General features: G+C 43.9%; 1 protein-coding gene across 2 annotated transcripts in view; it reads left to right on the top strand.

Annotated features, from left to right (window-relative positions):
- The first annotated feature begins 3,873 nt into the window (after positions 1-3,873).
- The window catches only part of AKAP12 (A-kinase anchoring protein 12), a 30,621-nt gene continuing 11,858 nt past the window's right edge, over positions 3,874-22,636 (top strand). Inside the window, exons 1-2 of one of the 2 annotated variants that reach the window (XM_085055841.1) lie at positions 3,874-4,306; positions 13,529-13,715. In XM_085055841.1, the coding sequence (XP_084911967.1) occupies positions 4,169-4,306; positions 13,529-13,715 (325 nt within the window). In that variant the 5' untranslated portion in view covers positions 3,874-4,168. Of the gene's footprint in view, positions 4,307-13,528; positions 13,716-16,583; positions 16,808-22,636 lie in introns of those variants that run through there. The other variant, XM_085055842.1, reaches the window with a different exon arrangement.

Below are 22,636 nucleotides of genomic sequence, written 5' to 3'. Positions count from 1 at the left end.
AAAACGACAGGCTGCGTCTCTCTCTCCTGAAATAGCTCCAGGATGTCCAACAATGGTCTCTGAGTGCTGCAGTAATGTGCAGTTACAGGCTGAATGACACACTTGCTATACAAATACATGGCTTTTACTGAAAGAACCATCAAATTCAAGGTTGAAAGTAAATTTCTGCTACTAACATTATTTTTAAATTGCACAGATGTATGTCTTTATCCATGAATAGGTATTTTCTGATACAGATCACATCTGTGATGTGAACACATTAGATGTTCTGCTCATTTTATCTATCAGTGTGACTCTTCCAGGATATGTGAGCTCCTGGGAAGAAAAGAAACAGTCTTCTACCAGCTAAATTTGCAAAATTTGTTCCCTTTTCATTATTTCTTATTATGGCATTATCAATGCTGCTTGCAAGAAAACTATTTTTACACAGCTATTTTTGTAATTTTCTTTCTTTTATACTCATCAGTATTTTGTTAGGCTGATACCTATTAGCTCCTTAGGAATATCCATGTATTTCTAACAGCATCCTAGAATTTCCTATCACAACTGGGAAGGGAGAGGGGGGAAAAGCAGACGATTGCAGTAAATACAGCTAAGGTGAAGTCAGAGCACTCTATTCTCTATGCAGATCTAAGGTATGTTCTTGAGAGCTTCCCATTTTGAGAACACTTACACGATATGTTTCCACTTAGTTTTATGCCAAAAATATCCCAACGTGGCTCCACTGCTGATAAAGGAAGTAAGAGCCTTCATGTAAACAGGGCTCCAGGCAGCTGCCAGTGCTCCCAGCCACTGTCTCACACAAACCTGTGAACAGCCAGCCTGGAACTGATATGGAGGAGCCCCTGGCACGCAGGCTGGGCAGGCAGCCCCGCTCCCCATCATGGATGCTGGGGACTAGCCCTCCTATCCCCACCTTGCCGCTGACTCCCCATCCATCCCACTGCTCCTCCAGAGCAGACAGAGCAGCCAACAGCAGCAAAGCTTGTGGCCACTTTGCAGGGGCCAACAGAGTCAGGGCTGCAAGGACTGGATGGGGAAAATCATGAATGGTGCAGAAGACAGCAGGAAAATATTTCATCAACACAGGCTCACAGGCTGAGACACGTGGTTCATCTCTTCTGCACAAAAGCATCACCAGCGGTTTCATCAATCACAAATGCTTTTTGGAAAAGGAGCAATTTTAAAACTAAGTAAATTAAGCCCTGTCCACAGATGCTGCATTATAAAGACCATTATGAAAGTTACCCAGGTTTCAGGGGAGTTTTAAAACAGTCATGTGCTAGCTGCAATGCTGAAAGATTGTCCTGCTATTTGGAAGGTCTGTGCTTGGACCTCTTAGTAGGAATTCCCTCAAAGATGTTTCACTGGAAATAGTTCTAGATAACATGCTACTAGAGCTTTAATTATTATCTTTCTTGATTCCTTGGTTTCATCCTAAGAAGTGTGCATGCATACTTTTACCAATAGCTTGAATATTCTTGCCTCAGCACCAACACTTGGTGACTTTGGAAGAGGACCAGCTGAAGCATATGTGGCTCCACTTCACTGGAAAGGCTGTCAAGAGAAACAGACTTAGTGCCTGAACAGCACTTCGATACAGCAAGAGGCAGTTGCAGCGTTCAAGGTAAAGGTCTGGGCAATAACCACCCCAGCACACAGGCACAAGATAGGGAAACACAGGCTGACAAATGTCAGAGTCAGACCTGTCATTCATCGTGATTCCTTCTGTACAGGCAGAGTACAAACCATCAAGAATGGGAAAATGGGAACTGACTGCCCTCTGGACAAGACTGGAGATGTTGAATAACTCTTTTAAAGTTTCTATGGTAGATGTACTGCAGGAAAGAAAACAAAAGCAAATAAATAAATGCAAGAGGAAAGGATACAGAAGCTGTGCCCATATCAGGGATTTTACTGGGATGGGACAACAGCACATAGCTGTCTGCATCATAAGTTTGCAGAAATGTGATGGTTCTGAGTGGGAAGAAGTTATGAGTGTACACACAAGCCATCCTGTGCTGCTCGACCTTATCACCAGAAAGCCATCCCCAGCACATTTTATTTCACTGAATAGATGCAGCCAAAGACTTCCTGCCAAACGAAAGTAATTTGTGTTCAGAAAATGGCTGGTGAATGTCTCTCTTAGCTGCAGTGCTTGCAGCATCTTTGCTCTGAACTGGTGCTGCCGGGCACAAGAAAAAGGACTGAAGAGCAACTTTAGATGGGAGGAAGGAGGCATTCCTCTAGCTGCTTGTAAAGAAAGCATTTTGTGGGCAGTGAAAAGACAAATGATGTGGCACAGACCTTGAATTATGTCACATTTCCCTTCTTGAGAAACTCCCTGGCAAAATCCTGATCTTCCTGTGGCACACATGGTTCCCAACGTCTCTGTGTGCCACTGAGCCTCACGGCTGGCCCTCCCCTCTCCAAAGCCCAGGAATCTTCTCTGTCTGTGCCCAGGGTCCACAACTGAAGGGGAACCCAAGACAGCCCTGCAGCAGTCAGGCTGGCCTCTGTTCTCAGCTGCGCCTGCAAAGGAGAAGCTGACGGCAGGGAGAAAGGCAGATTTGGTGGGGAATGGAGGTCCCCACCATTGGTCCTGGCCCCTTCTCCACCAGAGACATGGGTGTCAAAGGATGACAGCCAGCAAAGGCTGGGAACAGGCTCCTTGCTCCCCTGTTGTGGGTGCTGGCCGATGGGCAATCCAGAAGCACTGGGTGGCTTTGGGGTAGTCCTACTACAGGGACTCAGGCACTACTTAAAGTTCAGACCTGTGTCTCCTCTCTCATCTGAAAATGAGGAAGACTAAGCAGAAAGGGGGAGGTGTTGATCCCAACTGTGTGATCGACAACACCAGTTTTGTCCAGCTGATCACAAACAATTTCAGTAGGTTTTTGTGTTAGCTATGGGCCTTTTCATTCACTGACTTGATATGTGTTGGGTTTTAGGGAAAAAACTGACTAGCACGTGGAGATCAGGCCATTTGTAGAATGGAATTTTAAGAGAATGGGTTGGTTTGTTTTTTTTCTGAATGAAACAGTGCTTCGGTGGGGGAGGACTGGTTTAAATGTTCTAAAGGAAATTGTGTATATACTAAAAATTCTTCAGACCATTCCTGATTTTAAACTCCATAGAGGATAGGTACATGCATATGTTTAGGGAAAAAATTACACCTATGGTGAAGAACAGTTAATGGATCCATTTGCTATCCATTTGGCACATTCTGGTTAGCGTATTTTAATGTGTGTGCTATTTCACTGGTGATGCCTTTGAAAGCACCAGGTAACGACATGCCTACATACACGCTGGTCCTGCTTTTGTGGCATGGGGAAGATGCTTTGTTTATTCTGGGCTAGGAGAGAAACCATCCTGTTCTTGGCTTTGCTTGCTTATGCCACGATCTGGCATGAATTAATAACATTAACAACCTGTCCTGCATGACAATAAATAAAATAAAAAGCGGCTTGATTTTTTTTTTTTTCAAAGTTGCCTAAGACATGGGACCTTACATTTCTGCTGAAAGCTGGACGTCCTTCCCTGCGAGAGGCCCAGCACGGCGAGGTGCGGAGCGCGGCGCTGAGGGCTGATGGCCGCGGGCCGAGCGCCCGGGGCAGGAGGCGGCAGGAGCCCCGGGGGGCGAGGGGCAGCACTGCCGGGCGCGGTGCGCGGCCCCGGGGCAGCAGTCCCCCGAGGGTCCCGGCCCCGGGAGAGCGGGGAAGGCTCCGAAGCGCTGAGTCAGCGCCGATGCGGGCGGCGGGCCGGGGGCCGGGCGGCTCCCCCGCCTCGGCGGTGCCCGGGAGGGGCGGGGAGAGGCGGCGGCGGCGGGCAGGGCGCTGCCCCCCCTGGCCGCTCCTTATCAGCCCGGTTTGATGCTGCAAGGCGTGTCCGGGGATCTGCTCATGTGATGGAGCAAGAGGCAGGCGGGCGGGGGGACCAGGGGAGGAGGTGATTTTCCTCGCTGCTCTCGCTCGCGCTTTTTTTTTCCCCCCTCCCTCCCTTTTTTTTTTTTCTTTTTTTTTTCTTTTTTTTTTTTTTTTCTTATTTCCCCCCTCTCGCGCCCTAAAGGAGTTTGCGGAGAGCCGGGCTCCTTCATTCCCGGCCGTGCCGCCGCCGCCGCCCACCGCCAGCCCCCGCCCGCGGCTCCGTACGGCCGCGGGGCAGCGCCATGGGCGCCGGCAGCTCCGCCGAGCCGCCCGCCCCGCAGGACGGGGCCGGGGCCGCCGCCGAGCCCCCCAGCACGCCCCCGGAGCCGCTGCCGGCAGAAGACGCGGCGGAGCCCCAGCCACCGCCGGAGCCCGCCAAGGTAAGGCAAGGGCGGCGGGGAGGCGGGTGGACGCGGGGCGGCGGCTCCCGCCGCACCCCCGGCCCCGGGAAACTTTCCCGCCGCGGCTACGGGCACCTGCCGCAGCCTCGGGCACCCCCGGGCCGGGCGCGGAGCCGGGGCGCGGCGGGGCCGGGACTGCGCCACGGCCGGCGCCGCAGTCATAAAACTCCCGCCGGCGGCAGCAGCGGCGGGGCGGGGGGCGAGGGCGGCCGCGGGGGCGCCGCCGCTTTTGTGTGCGGCCGGGGCCGGGGCGAGAGGAGCCGCACCCAGCCGCGGCGAGGTCTGCGCCAAGGAACCTCCTGACTGCGGTCCTGAGGCCGGATCGCCGCGGCTCTCCGCAGCCCCCCCATCCATCCTCTCCCCTCCCGAGGGAGCAGGTGGGAGGCGCGGCGGGGCGCGGCCGGCTCGGCGGTGCCTTGGGCTGGGCGCCAGCCGCGCTGCTCCCCCTTCCCGGCAAGGCACCCCGGGCTCGGGCTCACCTGAGCCGTGCCGCGGGGAAGGGGCGGCGGTGTGGGCGGCCGGGGCCGGAGCCGTGGCTGTGGTGCGGCCCGCTGTGGTACCGCATAGGGGGCAAGGGGGAGGGACTCCCGAACTCCGGCCCGTGGGGAGCCAAGGAGCTCTAGGTATGTGTGATTTGAAATAAAGGCGCTGAAGAATTGAAAGACATTCTTTTAAAACGGTCTGGTGTTTAAAAATAGATTATGAATGAAGCCATTTATCCCTCTGGAATAGGCGCGTTTGGGGGATTTTGGGACTGAAAGGGAGGTTATGTGCATCTGTGTGTTTACATAGCGTGGCTTTGGGGTAGGCGTGAGTTTGCGAGGGAAGAAATAATGCCACGTTCTACCGAGATCCCCTTCTTTGGGCTCCTAAGAGTTTGGGTGCTCAGAGCAGGGAGACTCCGAAGTTTCTGTGACTGGTGCGTGGGTGTGTTAGAGCTTGAGAACTGGTTATGACTTTGTTTCTTTGACCTTGTGGTTCAGATTTAACTTTCAAGTTGAGTTTCCCATAGTTCCTGGCTGCCACTAGACCTCCTTGTGCGTGTTTTGACAGATTTGAAAACCACATTGCGAATGAACTTGAAATTAACTAAGATTTATTTTATTTTCTTTTTAACCAAATAAGCGTTGGGGATTGGTGTTGGTTAACAAAATATTTAGCAGTTGTATTGGGCAATTTTGGAATTCAAATGCTGACATTTAGAAATGAGGGAGTTTATATCGGCCAAGCATTTGGCGATTGTGGTTGTTTAAAAATTAAGATAATGGGACTTTGAAGAAGGGACGTAATATTCATAGCCATGTTTATCTAGTTGTGGGAACTAAGACCCTCTAAAAAAAGAGAATACCATTAATACTGTTCTCAAGGACAGATTATTATTATTAATGCTGTGGTTTATGTCTTCTAAGCTTTAGGAAAAATGTTTTCTAATAGATTTTTGCCTTGTTATTCAAGTAGAACTGTTTAAAGTTGGGAAGTTCTATTATGATCTTGCTGCTATAAGAAGTTGTATTATTGCTGTTCTTCTAAAGCAGCTGGTTTTGCCTTCCATTACATTATATTAAAAAAAGTGTTAATAAAGTTTAGTCATACCTGTTTTGTATCTAATTTAGTCTGTCTTACTAAAGTAAAACAACTTTATGCAGATTTGTGCCACGGTTTTTCATCATTATTCCTTCCAGCTCTTTGAATTTGAAAAATCCTGCAATGCCCCTGGAGAAATCTGTCAGATAGCTAATTTGTTTGTGGAAGATAAAATGGGAATGTTTTGGAGGGTGGTCTCCTTTCTTGCATTTTCCAAATTAAAATGCTTATTATAACCCTTTTAGAAGAAAAACTTTGGAAACTGACTAGTGGAATCCAGCTTGAGTGAGCCTTGGCAAGGCATTTACAAATAAACTGTCTAAGCAACTAGTCTTATACAGGCTATAAAGTCTCAGAGAAGTTGTGCTTTCTTTCGTGATGTGAAATCCTTGAAATACTTAATTTCTTTCATGACATAGTTGTATTTTTTACAAGATGAAAACCTCTTTGCCTTTTCTTCTAGAAAGGAGCAAATTTATGGTCTGTAAGCTGTCCCGTTACTTACATGTGACACTTTGGCCAGATACCAAGTTTTGAGTGTCCTGGTTACTGAAAGGGAGGGTGTATGTTTTGGTGTTGCTCACTTCTACGGTCTAGAGACCCTGGAAAGCACTTGTTCTACAGAGTAAGGGATATTCAGGGGCCTTTGGGAGCTGCCTTGCATACACTGCACGTTAAATGTGGGCTCATGGGGTGAGTACCTCAGCTTTGACCCCATCTTCTCAAAAGTTCGCGGTGAATTACACGTAAAGCAGCTCCAGAGTTTCCAGCCTACTACAACACTAGCACTCGGAATGGGTGGATTTCTTTACTGCAGCAGACAAGACTTAAACTCTGGTGGTGGAGGAGCTGCTCCTTATCTTGCATAGTCACCCCACGGTGGGAAGGCATCTCTGCAGGGGTGTGTGACAGATCCTGGTGGTACTAATCCATTCAGCTGCCTGAACTGAATAAATCAGATCTGGGAATTTGACACCCAAGGTCCTGTTGAAACCAAGGGAGAGGGTAAGGTTCCACAGAAGGCTGATTTTTGTGATGGAATTACCTCCTTGCTGTTTGAGCAGCAATGTTCTTCCCCACCTCATTTTCTTCCTCCCCTGTTCTTCTCCCTGTCTTGCCTCAGATGATGCAGTCTCACTTGGCTGTGTCATGTCCTAACCTTGCCTTTCTGTAAGCAGGTTAAACTCACTAACCCTTCAAGAAACAGTGGAATTTATTCTTGCTGGACCATTTTCCTGATCTGCTTGTGAGTTCATTTGACTCCTACGTTGTGAAGGTGAGGCCAAGGGCCAGGATGAGGCAAGTATCTGCAGCAGGGCAGGAGTGAAGTGAAGCAACTTTTCCTGTTGGTGGAAGTGAGTTGGTGAAAACTCACTGAAACCTCATGGGCAGACCATCCTGAGCAGCACAGAGGCCTAAGAAGGATTTGTCAGATCTCAGTAGTGCTAGAAGTGGAAATAAGATCTCTTTGGTCTTGAAGACCAGACAAACATTGGGTGTCCTGAACTGACAACAACCTTTGAGATATCCTATGAGGTGGTTCTTGTGCTGCTGCTATCTCCCCAGAGCACCACCTGCAGCTTCTCCTTTATTGCATCTGGCGCTGTGCAAGCTTGTTCAAGGAGCTAAGCCCCTGGAAAAGTGTTCCAGTTCTTTGGCAAGGTCATTCTCTGCTGACTGAGCAAGATGTGTTGGCTTCTGGGACTCAGCAGAAGCTGCAGGTACAGAGGAACAGGCAGGACCGTGCGACTGGAACTGGACAGGAAGCTGGATGACACTTCTGTTGGTGGCAGCATGTGGCTGGATTGGTGTGGGCATCTCCATCTTGTGAGCACCCTCTGTGTTTGTAGCAGTGATGTGGCTCTCGCCTGATTTCCAAATTTGTGCTAAACATTGGAGATCTGGAAAAAAATGCCAGCGAAGTGCCCTCCATGGGATGGAAGGTGACCTTTGAGCCATGTGGGCAACGCCAGGATAGCTGCATCATCCTACCAACATTGCAGCTAACGTCATGACAGTCTCACACGTGCTACTTGATTTAGAGGTTCAAGGTTTCATTTTGTGACCCTGCTGAAAGTGGCAAGCTGTGCTGGAACAGCAACTTGAAACAGTGTAGGGAAACTTCCAGAGAGAGAATTTGGAAAATACGGGCATGCTAATAAGCTATTCTTGCACCAAAATCTAGATTTGTCAGAGATAATATTTTAATGATGGCTTGAAAATGGTGTTGTAGTGAATTCCTGGCTTGCTGGCATGCAAGGGCCCCCACTTGAGCAGTGAGTCATGCAAACTCAGTGTTTTCAGGATAATTCCCATTTCTGAGTAGTAACTTGATTATGCTACCTGTGTTGTAATGAGAGCAAGTGTGTGCTAGACAGTAAATATTTGGGACTGGCTCTTCTAAAGAGGTTACCAGCTGAGATGTCAGAGTGTCTTATTGTCCGAGTGCCTGACAAATAACAGCTGGGGCAGACTTGCATCTGCTGTTTAAACAACTGCGTTCTGGTGAGGAAGCTGAGTCAGCCTGAAAATGCTAAGTTAGCGATGGTAAAACTAAGCTTATTCAAGGAAAGTCCCTAGACTGTCTCTAGGAGCCCCAGTTTGAGACATTTGGGCTGAGGCTGCAGGGTTCCCCAGTTCAACACGGTTAGACACTGCTCTTTCAACTGGGGAGGAAGAGACTGGTACAATTTAGTTGTAAGGTTTGGAGGGTTGACCATGCCTGTGGAGTGGCTGGGGTGAAACCATAAAAATGTGTATTTGGAAAAAATGCACAATGGAAATTGGTGTCATAGCGGCACCAAAAGCATGAAATAACCCCCTAATCATATAGGAGATAAGAGGGAGGTGGTAGAGGGAGTGGCAGGGCACTTTGAAAGCCGAGGCAATTAGCTTGTGTTTGATGTGGTGGAGGCTAAAGAGATGCAAAGAGGAGCGCCGGGTCTTTGAAAGTCCTCCAGGTTGGAAATGCAAGCCTGGATGTAATTACTGAGAGGAGAGGAACGTGCTTTGTGCTCAGCCCTTGTTCTGACTGGTCCTTAGAGCCTGGATGAGCTGTACCTGTGTGGTGCTTCCATGAGGTGGTGTCTGAAAGAGCTGAAAGGTGTGAGACCTGGAAGGAGCTCAGGTTGGATCAGCCTTCAGGTGGGACCAGAATAACAGACTGGGGGTAGTGCTTCTTTCACAGGTTGCAAAAAGAGATAAGAGATTATTTGTGTACAGAAACTGTTTTGTTTTATCCATTTGGAATTTGAGGGTAGTCATCCATAAGGAGGTGTCACTGCGAAGTCAGACTGAGATTTGCGAGGGAAGAGAGTTAGATGAGGAGATGAAAGGTGCCAAGAAAGTTCTTGGCTTTGTCTGCAGGAGACAGAAATAAGGCACTGAAATTAAATGCACTGTTATGTGCCTTACAGAGGAAGGGCATTGTGTTTTCTTCACCTGGCTCTTGCAGTGTCCCACAAACCTCTAACGTTTAGCTAATGCAAAACAAGACAGACTGCTGTGAACAAAGAGTTGGAATGAGCTAATATTTTTTCTTTTTCCAAATGTTGGTGTTTGAAGTTCTTTTTAATGAAGCAGCATGTGTTAAGAGCAGACCCTCCTGAGCATGCCAACAGTCTTTCCCAGAGTTTCAAAATCAGACTTAAGGAAAAATATTGGAGACCATTGTGTTAGTTTGCTCAGTTGTTCAGACAGCTGGATCTGGCTATTTTAGTAATCTAATGTAGAATCGGTGTAGCAGGATTAACAGAATGAGGCAAAATTAACTCTGGTACGTTTGGGCCTGGTGTGAGGAATCCCTGGAATGATTTGGGTCTGGTACAAGGAATGTTGGGAATGATGGTGATTGCTGGTGGGGGAAGAGGCTGGGTGGTGTGAACCCCTTAGGAACAGTGCCTGAAGGAAGCATCCACTAGTGTACAGTGAGATCAGAGACCTACTGTTCATCCACATCTCATGCAATTTGTCATGTTAATTTATCCATTTTCAGTTTTGTGTGGGTTTAATGGGGTCTAACAGTTGGACCCACTGCTGTATGCAAGATGGAGCAGAAGCTGCTCTTGGTTAGAGCGATGTGGGCAACAAGCCCTGTGCATTTTAGTCTCATTAGCTGTGTCTGCCCTTTGCTTCCATCTTTATGGTGAATGTGAGGCAAATACAAAACATGTACATCATGTATAGTAGTGGCGTGACAGAAACTGGAGTGTCGCTTTGCTAATGGCCCTTTGTTTTGGGAATGAAGAAACTAAAGGCTCAGTGAACTGGATAACCAGTTCTCCGTGGTTTCTCCCATGTTTATGAGACAACACATTCATAAATTAATAATGAAAGGAGTGTGATGAATATGTGCCACAAAAAACCTGATAAATGTTGATAAACCTGCCAACTGTAATGTCTCATTACTTGTAGATAAATGCATAAAGGTGAATAAAGAGATTCCTAATAGTGTTAATTTTTGTCTTTTTTAATTTTGTTTTCACCAATCTTTCTAAACACTGACGTTATTTGTCTAAGCTTTACAACTATTCCCAATGGAATTAAGAACAGTTCTCACCAAATTAGATATAATTGGACTAAACTGCAGTTTAGATCCCTTCAGAGAAATGAAGCAGTTAATGTGAAGGAAAACTGAAATTAGTTTCTTTTGAGGACTAATGCAGTGGGACAGACTGCACTGACCCTCATAAAAAGCCTGAGCAACTTTTTTTAGAACACAAAACTTTTTTTTCTTTTTTAAACTAATGATGCTATTATGTCTCCTTTCACATTACAACCTCCCCAAAGATTTCTTCTCCTTTGCACATTTTAATTTGGAAAAATGCTATTGTTTTATTCGTTTTGATTATTCAGTTATTTAAAGCAGAACACTTGATTTGAAAATAAAAATTTGCCTTCCCAAGGCCAAGAATCACATAAAACTCTTTCCCAAGAGACTGGGGTAAAAAGGTAGGATTATACTGCAGGTCTGATCAGATTTGAAAGTACTGAGATTTCCATGTATTTACATTTTTACTCAGTTGTGACTGATGGGTCCTGCTTCCAAAACTGAATTTATATACAGAGTGAACAGGGATTATAATTATATTAGCTGGTTGTAAAAACTGCTTATAGTCTAACATTTAGTAATGTTTTACATTTAATTCTGTTTTTCATACTGGAAGTTATCTCAGATTTAACAGATCTGAAGTGTTATCTGCTTGATACAGTGATTTCTGAATTTTAGTCTGAAATCACAAATCTTTTGGGTTATATAAAGTCCCTGTTTTCCTGAATGCATCACAACTGTAGAATAAATTCAGAGCGGGGGAAGTAGTAAGAGCTACCATTGTTAATATTTTATCATAACAGTCTGTGCTCATTTTAAAAAGGAGACAAACTGCACTGCATTGAGGTACCAAATACCTTTGTCCCCTGGTTCCTTGCAGAGTCCACTGGTGCTTGTTAGGCAAATGGTTGACGGTGTCTTTACATGTGTGTCTGTACATGGGACTAGCTTTAAAATGGTGTGCTGCCTGGGGGAGGTTTGGGAAGAAAGGCAAAGAAATTTTTGAATAACGTGAGGAGCGCTAAGTTATTCAGTGCTGTTGCCTTTCTTGTGACTTCAAAGATTTGTTGACGCTAATTCTGAGGGTGTCATCTTGAAATAAGTCATCCATGGCTTTTTTGGTTTTTTTCAGATAGCCAAGTGCCCTGAGAGCCAGTCAAGTTAAGGTTGTTCTTGTGCATGCAGGACTAGCAGTTGTGTTTCAAGAATGAATCAGTAAAATTTACTATTAAAAAATTTTGTACTGAAGAATCTTCAAGCCGTTGCAGGATTAGGTTGTTGCTTTCTGTGTTTGATTCACTTGCTTGTCTTTAATCAGTTACTGCTATACAGTTAATGCTGTGTGCAACTGCAGAGGAGCTTCCCAGGCTTTACGTGCCTTTGTTCGGTGGCGTGGTGTCTTTATCCCTCCTGAGTTCCTGTGTTTTAGATTTATGGCAAGGATGATGTGAGAAGCAGGAATGTAATCTGAGTGTTGAGCCATTCCGTATTTCTTCTATTTAATATCTGGTCTCAGCATGTGAAAACGCTGAAGCCAAATTATTCCATCTGTGGTATTGGCAGTGGAGCAGAATGGGATCCTTTTTCGTGGGGTGGATTATGTGGCTGTGAAAGGCAGCTTTGAGGAGTGCAACAACGCCGGGTGGAAACAATTTGGCTTAATTAAGGGCTTCTGAACTGAAAATTGGGAACCTGAATGCACACACTTCGTTGCCTGTGGAAGTGGGGTACGGCGCTTCTTCCAGATCTCACCCAGCGTGTGAAAAGGGTCGGATGATTAACAGGAAAGCCCTTTTCCTGGCACTCTGTCTGTTGATTTGATATTCTGTTGCAGAAGGCTAATTACTAACAAAAATAAATAAATGGATTTCCCCGTTCAGAAGGTTTACGTAGGGGGGTTTGGAAGAGAATAATCAGGAATGTGGCATCTTCCTGATCCCAGTTTGGTGCTCCAGGCATGTGGATGTTAGATCCCATCTTTCAGTGCAATGTATCTGTGGTACCTTTGCTTAATTAACAGGGCTTCAATGGCAGTATTTTGGGAGTACAGATGAGTCATAAGACAATGATACATAATTAAGGTTTGCTGTTCCACCAGAGGAACTTCAAACCTTTGCTTCAGGAATAATGGTTAATTAGTTGAAATGGCTTCTGTTAGAGGGTAATAGAAATGGTTGGAGAGCTAGTTCATTAAATAAAGGGTAATCAATAAACGAAAGGGTAATTAAGTATCTCTTAATGACCACAACACATTACATACTTTTAAAATAAAAATATGCTTGTGAAAGTATATTTCTTCTTATAGGGCAAGCCAGTAAAAATTCTGAAAAGAATTTAAATGTGTCAAATGTGGAAGCTGAAAAGCAGATTTTTCTCTTTGCACATATTAGCAAATCTTAAAAAAATATTCCAAATGCTATAGGGCAGAGTCCCAAAGAATTGCAAAGCCCTTTCCTCCTACAAGAAAAGACGAATAGTTTCCACCTAATAATGGAGGTCCAAAAATTCTAGTTTTAATTTCAGTTTCACTGCATTTCCTCATGGGAGATACATATGTATTCTGCTTTCTGTCCTGAATAGTTCAGTTTCTTTGTAGTTGTATTGTTGATAAGGTAAGCACATCAGTAGAGGAGCAACACCAAAGTCTGTATTGTAGAGAGGATTCATTCATATATCAGTGCAGTTGTGCCAGACATTTTGAATGAAGAATTCCTTTCCATCAGCTAGATTCACCTTATTCTGGGGTTTTCCTTCGTGGAAGAAACCAATTTCTACACAAGGTTATAGGTCATTGTCTATAATACCTGCTTCTTCCACATATTTCATACAGGAGAGCAGAAAGATGAATAGTCCCAGATTATTTGGTTTGGGTTTTTTTCCCCTCACAGAAGTACTTTGATTTAATAAAGTTAAAATTGCTTGCATGTATTTGTTCAAAATGAGAATGAGAGAGTAATATTCTATGGGGGCTGGGGGTGAATCTGGCCTGATTCTGATGTTTTCTTTTTCTTTCCTTCTCTCTTTGTCTTTCCCTATTACCATCCTTCAATCAATACTTGACCATGCAGGTTTTAAATGCAAGTTTACCAGTACCTGATGTTAGTGAAGACAATTTGAAGCATGATGCCTCACCACAAGAGCCACTGCAGCTGGGAGCTGTTACAGCATCTAGGGAGCTGGATGGGCAGCAGTCAGAGGTGGCTTCACCCCTCCAAGAACTGCCCAGAGAGCAAACAGAGTCTGCTGGAACAAGCAGTAAGTAAAAAATTGTGTTCAATGCACGTATCATAAAGGCCTGCATGTTGAAAGGGATGAGAAGTAGAAATGGGGCTCAACTAGCTGTCTGCTACTGAAGAGGTACTACTCAAGTGATCTGTTGCTGCTCAAGTGCTTCTAGGGCATTGTTTTGTGGGAGATGTTTTGTCTGTAGGAGAGTTCAGATGACAAATGGCTCGTGGGCTGAAGCTGCAGTGTCAGTGGTAGAGATGCCCACCTGCTCCCCCTTGGGGCAGTTCTCAGCCCTCAATGCCTCTGCTTGTCTGCTGCCCATCTCCTGACCCTCCATCCACCTGTAGGAACAGCTCAGTCTCCACTTCTCATGTTAGGAGTTCCTACTGCATAGGCCTGTCCCTTCCTTCATAAGGCAGAAATCCTTTTATGTTAATTCATTAGTGATGTTAATGACAAATGATTTTGAACTCATAGGAAGGGGCAGGCTGCTAATTTGTTAGTTTTACCTTGTTCCTTTTCCTACTGCTTTTAATGAGATGTGCATTTTGACCACAAAACCTCTCTCATCCTAGGCATCCCTGTCTGTTCTGTCTTGGGAATATCTCCCTTGCCTTGCTGCACGGTCAGGAACATGTTGTTCTTTCTTCTGTGTGATCTGGCAGCCCACCTTTCCTGCTCTCATCAGGCTCTTCTTGCTTCCCTCTGTTCCTGCTCACAGGTGTGCATTGAGAGATCTGCTTTGGCAATCCTGCTGCCTTCTGACTTTTTTGGCAGGATGGCAAGAGGGAGAGATTGTTCTCAGTCAAAGCAGGCATCTAATGCTGGTGTTGGAGAGCAGGGAAGGGACAGGGACACGGTAGATGAGGCACTGTCTTCTGTGTCAGCCTGTAGAGCAGCTTAAGGCATGTGTATAACCCTTGGTGTGCTCTAGGGTTTGAATCCTTGTAGAAGCAATTCTTTGTCACATCTCTAAATTAATTGCCATAATGCTGTCATCCCAAAAGAAGGCTCCCATATTTTATCCTGAGCTTTTGTGCCTTTTTTTTTTTCAATCATATCACTAGATCTTTTGACACTATAAAAATGGGATGCAACATGTTGTAGCTTTCATGAAACTCTGCTTCTCTAAAATTTTACTTAAGTGGACAGGGATGGGAGGAGGATACTCACTAAACAGAGTCATAAAGGAAGAGAAAAGACCCTGATATTTGGGAGTAGTGTCAGCATATTTTATGTTGGTATTCAGTTCTGGATCAAGTAACAGAAAAGGTGTTTAAAAGCACATGAGTTCCAAGTTAATAGTCAAAGATTATAATTATTTTTGAATAATCCTAGGTTGTAGTTTCAGTTATACAGGAGTCACATCCCTAGGATATGTAATGAAGAGGTGAGAAGCTCCCTCTGAGTCCAGGTAATTACATGTGACCAGTTGCATGGCATGATGTGAACTATACATAGCATTAGAAACTGGGATGTCAGTAGATGGTCTGAAAAGCCTTGGCTTTGTGTTGGGAATCATCTCTTGTGTGGTTGTGTGATGTTCCTACTGTAATCAGGACTTTTGTCACTGTTGTCAGTGGAGCCAAGTCTACATGGTAGCATTATTTAAGTGAAAGGGAAAACAGTTCTGTGTGTTTGCTCTTGAAGAAAACCATCCCTTTATGGAGGTGATGCATCATGTACTTGCTGGTAACAGTAGTTGAAAATGACATCATCTTTAGAGACAAATAAAACTTGCCCAGTCAAGCACTGAAAAGAGTTCTTCAGGTAAAGGCTACATTCACATGTTTGTAACTGTGCCCAGTCTTCTGCACTTTAGAGAGTCTGGTCCACCTCCTCAGTCTTTTGGCAGATAAATAAAGGTGGAGAAGAGGTATCTCTTAGACACTCCATGCAGAGAAATCTTTCCACATAGAAAAATGTTTCATTTTAGTGCTGTACTTGATGTTCTCCACTCATTCTTTATTTCACCCTGCTTACAAGCCTGTAAACTTAGAAGTAAAGCATTGTGACACCAAACACTGAAATAAGTGTTTGGCTGCAATAAAGGAGTGTTTGTGATTAAAGTTTTTTGGCGTTGGTTGGTTCTCATCATTATTTGAATATTGCATTTTGAAGACCATTTGAGAGATGACCTAGACTCATTTAAGTTGCCCCTATAAGATTAAATTAACCAGAAATCCTGGTAAATTGGCTGGGAAGTTGGTTCTGACAGTCAGAGAAGTGAAGGCTCAAGTATCATCGGAACTTCGGTGATATTTAACATAACCAATTCTAATCAAAATATAAGTATTGTTGCTATAATAAGAGGACACCTGTGTTAGATACTGAGCCTTTACATTTTATCATAGTGCATCCCTTTTTACTGTCAGTAGGAGCATTACATTAATATACAAGTATCCTGAGTAACGTTTATGAAACTCTTGACAGCAGAATTTGAGGTAATTTATAAGTAATTAGATTGTAGAGAATTCCAATTAAATAAAACCTCCAAACCAATGAAAGCAAAACAAAAAAGCCCAAACCAGCCCCACAATAACCGGCAAAGGAGCAAATTATTTCACCGTGGAGAAACAGAAGTGTTTTGTATGGTTTTGTTTATAAGGGGTAAAATCCTTGGGGCTTTCAACCAGCATTCATTGAGGTTGGCTCTGGATGCTTTGTGGGAAGCTGCATGGGGAAGGCATTACAACGGCGGGAACTGAAGCCTGCTTCGAAAGGCGCCTCTTCCCGTCGGGCAGGGGGAGATGAAGGCTGGAAGCGGCAGCTCCAGGGCGGACACTCGGCGGCACCGCGCTGGTGCCGGCCGGCGGTGGGGAGAGGCGGGCGGGGGCGGTCCCGGGCGGGGCCAGGGGCTGTCCGACAGTGGGGAGCGGCCGTGGGGCGCGGGGAGAGGCAGCCCTCCGGCAGGCACATTTCCATCCGGCAGCCTCTGCTCTCCTCTCCGTGCAGCCAGCCGGTGCCGGGGCGCTGGAAGCGCGGCTGCCGCCCGGCCGCCTCTCTCTCGCTGCCGCCGGCTGGGGCTGCCCCGCGCCTCTGGGAAGAGCCTCGGAGCGGGAGAGGGGTTCGTGGTGTCGGTGTGGCTTGAGCCATGCTGGGGACGGTGACGATGGCGGGTAAGGCGGTGTGGCATTGCCGGGCTGCCGGCACACGCGGGTTTCCTCTCTCAGCATCCCGGGGCTGGGGCGGTGCGCCTCTGCCGGAGAGCCTCCGGGGCCCGCAGCCCGCAGTGTTAGACTCTGGATTTCCTGGCGGGGCGTTAGGAATTAAAAGGTCTGGCTTAAGTATTTTTATCTCAGTGGGAACCGCTTCCAAGCGATGGTTGCTGAAACTTCAGGAAGTTTCATATCACCTCAATCGGACGTTCGGTGTGGTACCTGTGATGCGAGGCTTTATGAATGTGGAGGTGCTAACTGGGTGTTCTTCTGCAGGACGGGGCTATGACCTGGTGTCTGAAATTGAGGAACAGAAGGAAAAGCACTGATGATGCTATTTTACATTAATCAAGCAGTAAGGCAGTAAAATACCTTAAGAGCTAAACTTGGTGAAATTGGGAGAAATGTGGAAGTTAGCATCGTTTATATGTTGTAAAAATATTTGCACGAGAGAAATGAAGCTGTTACTCTATCACTGTTTTATCTGAACGCAGCAAAATTCAGAGGGGATTAGCACTGATTACATACGTGTATTGGGGATAGTGAGATCCCAGCCTGCGGTACCAAAAACTCGATGCTGTGTGCGCTGGCTGAACTCCGCACATCTTGCTTAAAGAATTAACGCACAAGTCACTGAAGCTGAGAGCTAATAGCGTAATCTGACTGGGCTTTCTGTAAAGATAGTAAGTTTTGGAGGAGCAAAGAATTGAAAGGAAAAAAACATTATCATGCACTGCTGAGTTTGCACAAACTTACGTCTTTCTTTTGGAGACGAAGTGGCATTATGAAGTTTAAATAAACAAACCCCCTTTTTTCCATAGAGATAGCTAATTTGCATCGGAATTTCTCTCAGATTGATGATGTACGTCTCTAGCTATCTAGGAAATCTGTATTTCATTGTACTAATGATTACTCTCTTGTATATTGTTTGCTAGAGCCAGTGAATGAATTCAACAAATAGGGGGAGCTTATTCATGCAAAATACTTTAACTTTACAATACGTATGGACAACAAAGCCTGTAGAAGCGCGGCTCCATTTGGAGCTGGCCCTGGGGAGGACTGTACGTGATTTGAATCAGTGAGTAGTGGAGGAGATATCCTACTGCTGTTTACAATAGGGTTTTCATTAAACTCGATGTTTAATGAGCTTATCACATGCTGAGTCTTTTTCCTCAAGGGTTCTCTATTTTTTTTATTTCCTTTTATTGTTAGCAATTAAAGGTTAAACTGTTTTTCAAAAGCCATCTCTTTATAGGGTTGCACAGTTTGATAGTTTGAGGTTTTCCTTATTTAATAATTCCTGTGGAAGAACCTTGGATTTTCACTGCAGCACAGCTGCTTCTATAGTTCATTTTGCAAGAAGTGCATTTAGCTTATAGTATGCGTTGCCGTTTCTTGGAAGGAACAGAGTACCTCTGCTTATTGGTATGCAGGAGTGTATTAAGCTGTCATGTGTCTAATTAGTGCAGATGCAGCTTCATTTTCTTTGTGGTGAGTTTGTGATGTTTACATTAGTCTTTATGTGGTTGTTTTGATAAAGAAAAATTTCAATCTGCTTTTCATTGTTCCTTTTGATTAATCATTAGGGGTTCTCAAAAATGTCCCAGCATTTACTGACCTGTATTGCTTGGTCTGCCCTTGTTGCTAATGGAGCAATGAATTTTATTCCCCTCAAATACCCAAATGCTAGGGTTGCATTTATCTTACGCTTGGTGAATACATTTTATTTTAAGGAGCAGAACTGAGTCACTGAATGCGAGATGTGGACAGCATGTCTAGCCATGAAATTTCATAAATATTTGTAGCATGCTGATTTGGTTCCCAAACAGAACAGCTGGGCTGGTCTGAGAGGAGTTTATTGTTGTGAGTGTATTTAAAGAAGAATTTTTAACTACAGCAACTATATCCAAGCCATAGCTAATGACCCCTCTGGTTTTAAAAGTCTTCTGTTTGTTTTAAAAGAAGAAATATACTATTATCTGATTTTTAGTGCTGTTTCTTGAAACATCAAAATGAAAAAAGAAATATCTTAATCTTGACTAAATGAAATATATAACTTTTCCTGCTGGAATTTGGGAAGCTGGGCTCAGAGTTGGAATTTGAGAAGCTCTGGGTTGGAGCAGACAAGTACAGCTAAATCAAACTCTTCTAAAAATAAAGATTTTTGAGGAATGTTACAGCATCACAGCGGAAATGATTGTGCATTTGGGTTGCTTTTTTCGTTTGTTTTTTTCAGTTACTTTTCTGTGATGTTTTCTGGGGATGCTGCTTTTGCTTTCTAAAGGAGTTCTAAGCCATGAAAAATAATAGGTATATCGCAGCATTTTCCTTTTTTCCATTTTTACAATGAACACAAAAGTGTGTGAGATTTTTAAACTTAACTCTTCAGTTGCCTCCCAAGTACCAGAGAACTGAAGACTAAATGGTACTTGTTTCAAAAGCTTTGAAATAATGACATGGTTGAAAAGCTCATGAATTGCATGGATGCACAGTGAAATTTAGCATGCAAAAATCTCCGTAAATCCTCCCTCATTATTTAATTTTTCTGAAAGAACTTGCTCCCTGCAATGAACATTGCAAGTTAGTCTGTAGAAATAATTGAGTGAATAGAAAGGAGAAGGAAGTAATATGTGCTTTCTGTGGAAGAGCTGTTTGTACATTGACATGGAAATAAATATGGTACATAGTAGGGAAAGGAAGGAAGAATTTGTGAAAAGATATTGTTACGAAGCAGGAATGTCACAGTTGTAGTTAAAAAATTTAAATTGTTAGAAGGATAACACATAATCATATTTCTGTGTTATTTTGTTATTGCAAAGTGAGTAGTGTGTTTGATTTGTTGAACCCAACCTTCTGAAATTTGTGATTAAAATAATCAGAATTAGTGGTATAATGCCCAGTTCATACACTCTGCAATGGAAACCTAGGAGCACAGATTGGTTGTTTTTTTTTTCCTTTTTTAAAACACTAAAGTGCTCAATTTGACCTATAATTCCAAACAGCTACTTTTTTCTAAATAAATCTGTGCAGGGTAGGTTTTTCATAGATACTGTAATTTCAAGCTGTGTTTTGGTTTTTAATTACTCACCTATATCAGTTTTTATTCTTTCTTTACATTGTAGTTAAATGTTTCTAATAATAATTAGAAGAATTTTGCAGCTAAAAGAAAACTACATTTGAAAAATCCAAGCTTGATTCAGATTTTTTTTTAAACTGCCTTCTGTTGGTGTCATATGAGTTTTAGCGTGGTAGCTGGTGGCTTGTTTGTTTGTTTAACAAGTTGTATTCATAGCAGCAAATCTGTACACAACAGAGGTAAATGATTGTAAAATAGTCCTTCAGCCTCATGGCTGCAGTGTTTGCTTTTGCTCATGCAGACCTAGTGAGAGCATTGTGTATGTGAGCAAAAGCACGGTTTGGCCCTAAACACTGAATAAATGAAAACAGCACAAAGTCCTCTGGAGCCTTTCAGTGGCCAGAGGAGTTTGCGAGGTGGGCGCTGGGTGTGTGTCACATCCATCTGAGAGATTGAGAATGTAGGGAATTCATGGAAAAAATCCAGCGCCGTGCTGCAAATCCTTAGGGGGAAAAGTCAACCAACTCCAGATGTTGACATGGTTGACTGCGAGCACATGAAGTGCTGTGGATTTAACTCTTGCAGTCAGAGTGCTTTTTTTTAACTCTTTGGCAGCTACCAGGGGAGAAACACATTCTCACTTCTGGAGAGAGATGAGATGTTGGGAGTGGTTAAGTTGTGCTGCCAGCAGTGTCTCTCAGTCTACTAAAAGAGAAGTGTTATTTATTCATTTTGTTTTTAATGGGATGAGACAGGAATCCAGCCATTCTGAAAATTCTAATTCTCCAACATCTGATCAGCATGCTTCTGATAAAATAGAAATAAATTCTAATAATGGACTAAGTACCCATTAAATTGTGAAATCAAGTACCTTTGAGTCTGTAAGACTCTCAGTTTAGAAAATTTCTTTCAGAATACAACAGAACACTTGAAGTTATTAAAACACAAGCAACACCTTGATTCAATTAAAAATGTTTGAAAGGTTAACTGGTATGTAAGCAGTTAAAATAGAATTTCAGTGTTGGTCCTTAGCCACAGTGGATTAAACCAGCAAACTGTATCAATTTTATGATATCACCCCGATCTTTATCGCCTCGTCTGGGTATATTTTTGTTGTATTCTATTCCTTGTCTAGGATATAGCTGGTAAAGTACAGCCCTGCTCAGGAGAGACCTAAGGAAATGTTACTCATATCAGTATTTTACTATATTTGATCTATTTTGTTTTGTTTTCTGGTAGTTGTTTTGGTGAGCCTGTCTGGTGTTTCTTAAAGGTGCTTTCAAAATCATTAATTCAGGAAGTTCTGGTTTTCTTGCCAGAATACCTGTGGTAGTGACATGCTGCAGAGCTCTGACCAGCAATGCCTTGTGTAAGTAACTTCAAAACCTGTCCAAGTGGAGCTACTTATCAGAATTGCACTGACAGTGTTTGGACACTGGAGTGTCATTAACAAAAACATCAATATGGAATCCAACTGCTAAAAACAAGGTTTGGATGTACAACTGACTTCTTGGCTCTTGTGTTTCTGTTGTCCCCAGTGAACATAAAGATGCTCTTTGGGGTATATGTTGTGAAAGTACAACTTGGATATACGTGGCACTGGAGCATTGTCACACAACAGTGGCAGCCTCCTGGCAACATGCAGGCAGATTTCCTGAGTGGCATCTCTCTCCTCAAATGCTGAGGAAGGGCATCAGAAATCCAGTTTTGAAGAATTTTCCAGTGTCTTAAAATGTTAAAGAAGGAGACAAAGTAGAGACTGGGTGCAACAGCAGCAGGTCACTTAACGGTGGGCACTGGAATGTTCCAACAGTGAGGATGAAATACCTTCTGGACAGGTTAACTCCTTTTATAGAATTGAGGAGGTAGCACTTGGACTAGGTGTGTAAGTACCCTAAGTGCACCATGAGGGAGTGATGGAAATGTGATGTGTGTAGCATAGTTGCAGCTTTTCAAACTGGTATTAATAAGTGCATGTTCAGTCAGTCAGTATTTCTTTTAGTTTTTCCTTCCACACTGTGTTTAGTGAAGTATTGCAAGGTAACGTGTTTGCTGGATGGACTCACAAGGAAGACCTAATTACTGTCAGTCTGATTCAACAATTTGGAAAGCTTATCACTGCCTCTAAACTCTGTGTTCTCTATTTTTCAGATTGCATTTGCTATCTTCATTCATACCCATACGTGCAGATTTTGTAATAGTCACAGCTCTTTTCACCTCAAGGCATTTTAGAGACATAGTCTTTATCTTTGGGTGTTACAAACACAACAGTTTATAAACAGAATAAGCAAAACCCCTTTGAATGCTTAAATACAAAGAGATGCCTTTATATACTAGTTTTACATCTTATCTCTCTTTGGAAATTGAATGCCTCGTTTATTCATATTCTATGTCATTCCTCTCTTACAGTAATCCCATTTATCTGTAATATATGAAACTCTTCTTAAACACTGGATTTACACTAAACACCACATTTAGGAATTTTTTTTAAAAGTCAGCTTTTTACAATTTTTTTGAAACCTCAGGATTTTCAAAAATGAAGGGGCATGCATTCCCAGGGAGTGTTTGCAAGAGGAAAGGTGAGCCCACAGCACTGCTCACCAGTCCCAGGTGCCTTCTGACTTCTCCTGTCTTCCTGCACTTCTGGTCCTTCCCATAGACCTATTCCCCACTGGCTCTCAGCCCCATGGTACAGTCTACCTTTATGTAAGTCA

Source organism: Lichenostomus cassidix, chromosome 3, assembly GCF_008360975.1.
Source record: "Lichenostomus cassidix isolate B80296 chromosome 3, HeHo_3.0, whole genome shotgun sequence".
Classification (NCBI taxonomy): domain Eukaryota; kingdom Metazoa; phylum Chordata; class Aves; order Passeriformes; family Meliphagidae; genus Lichenostomus; species Lichenostomus cassidix.
The sequence above is the reverse complement of the archived record's forward strand: the minus strand, read 5'-3'. Positions and strand labels throughout refer to the sequence as shown.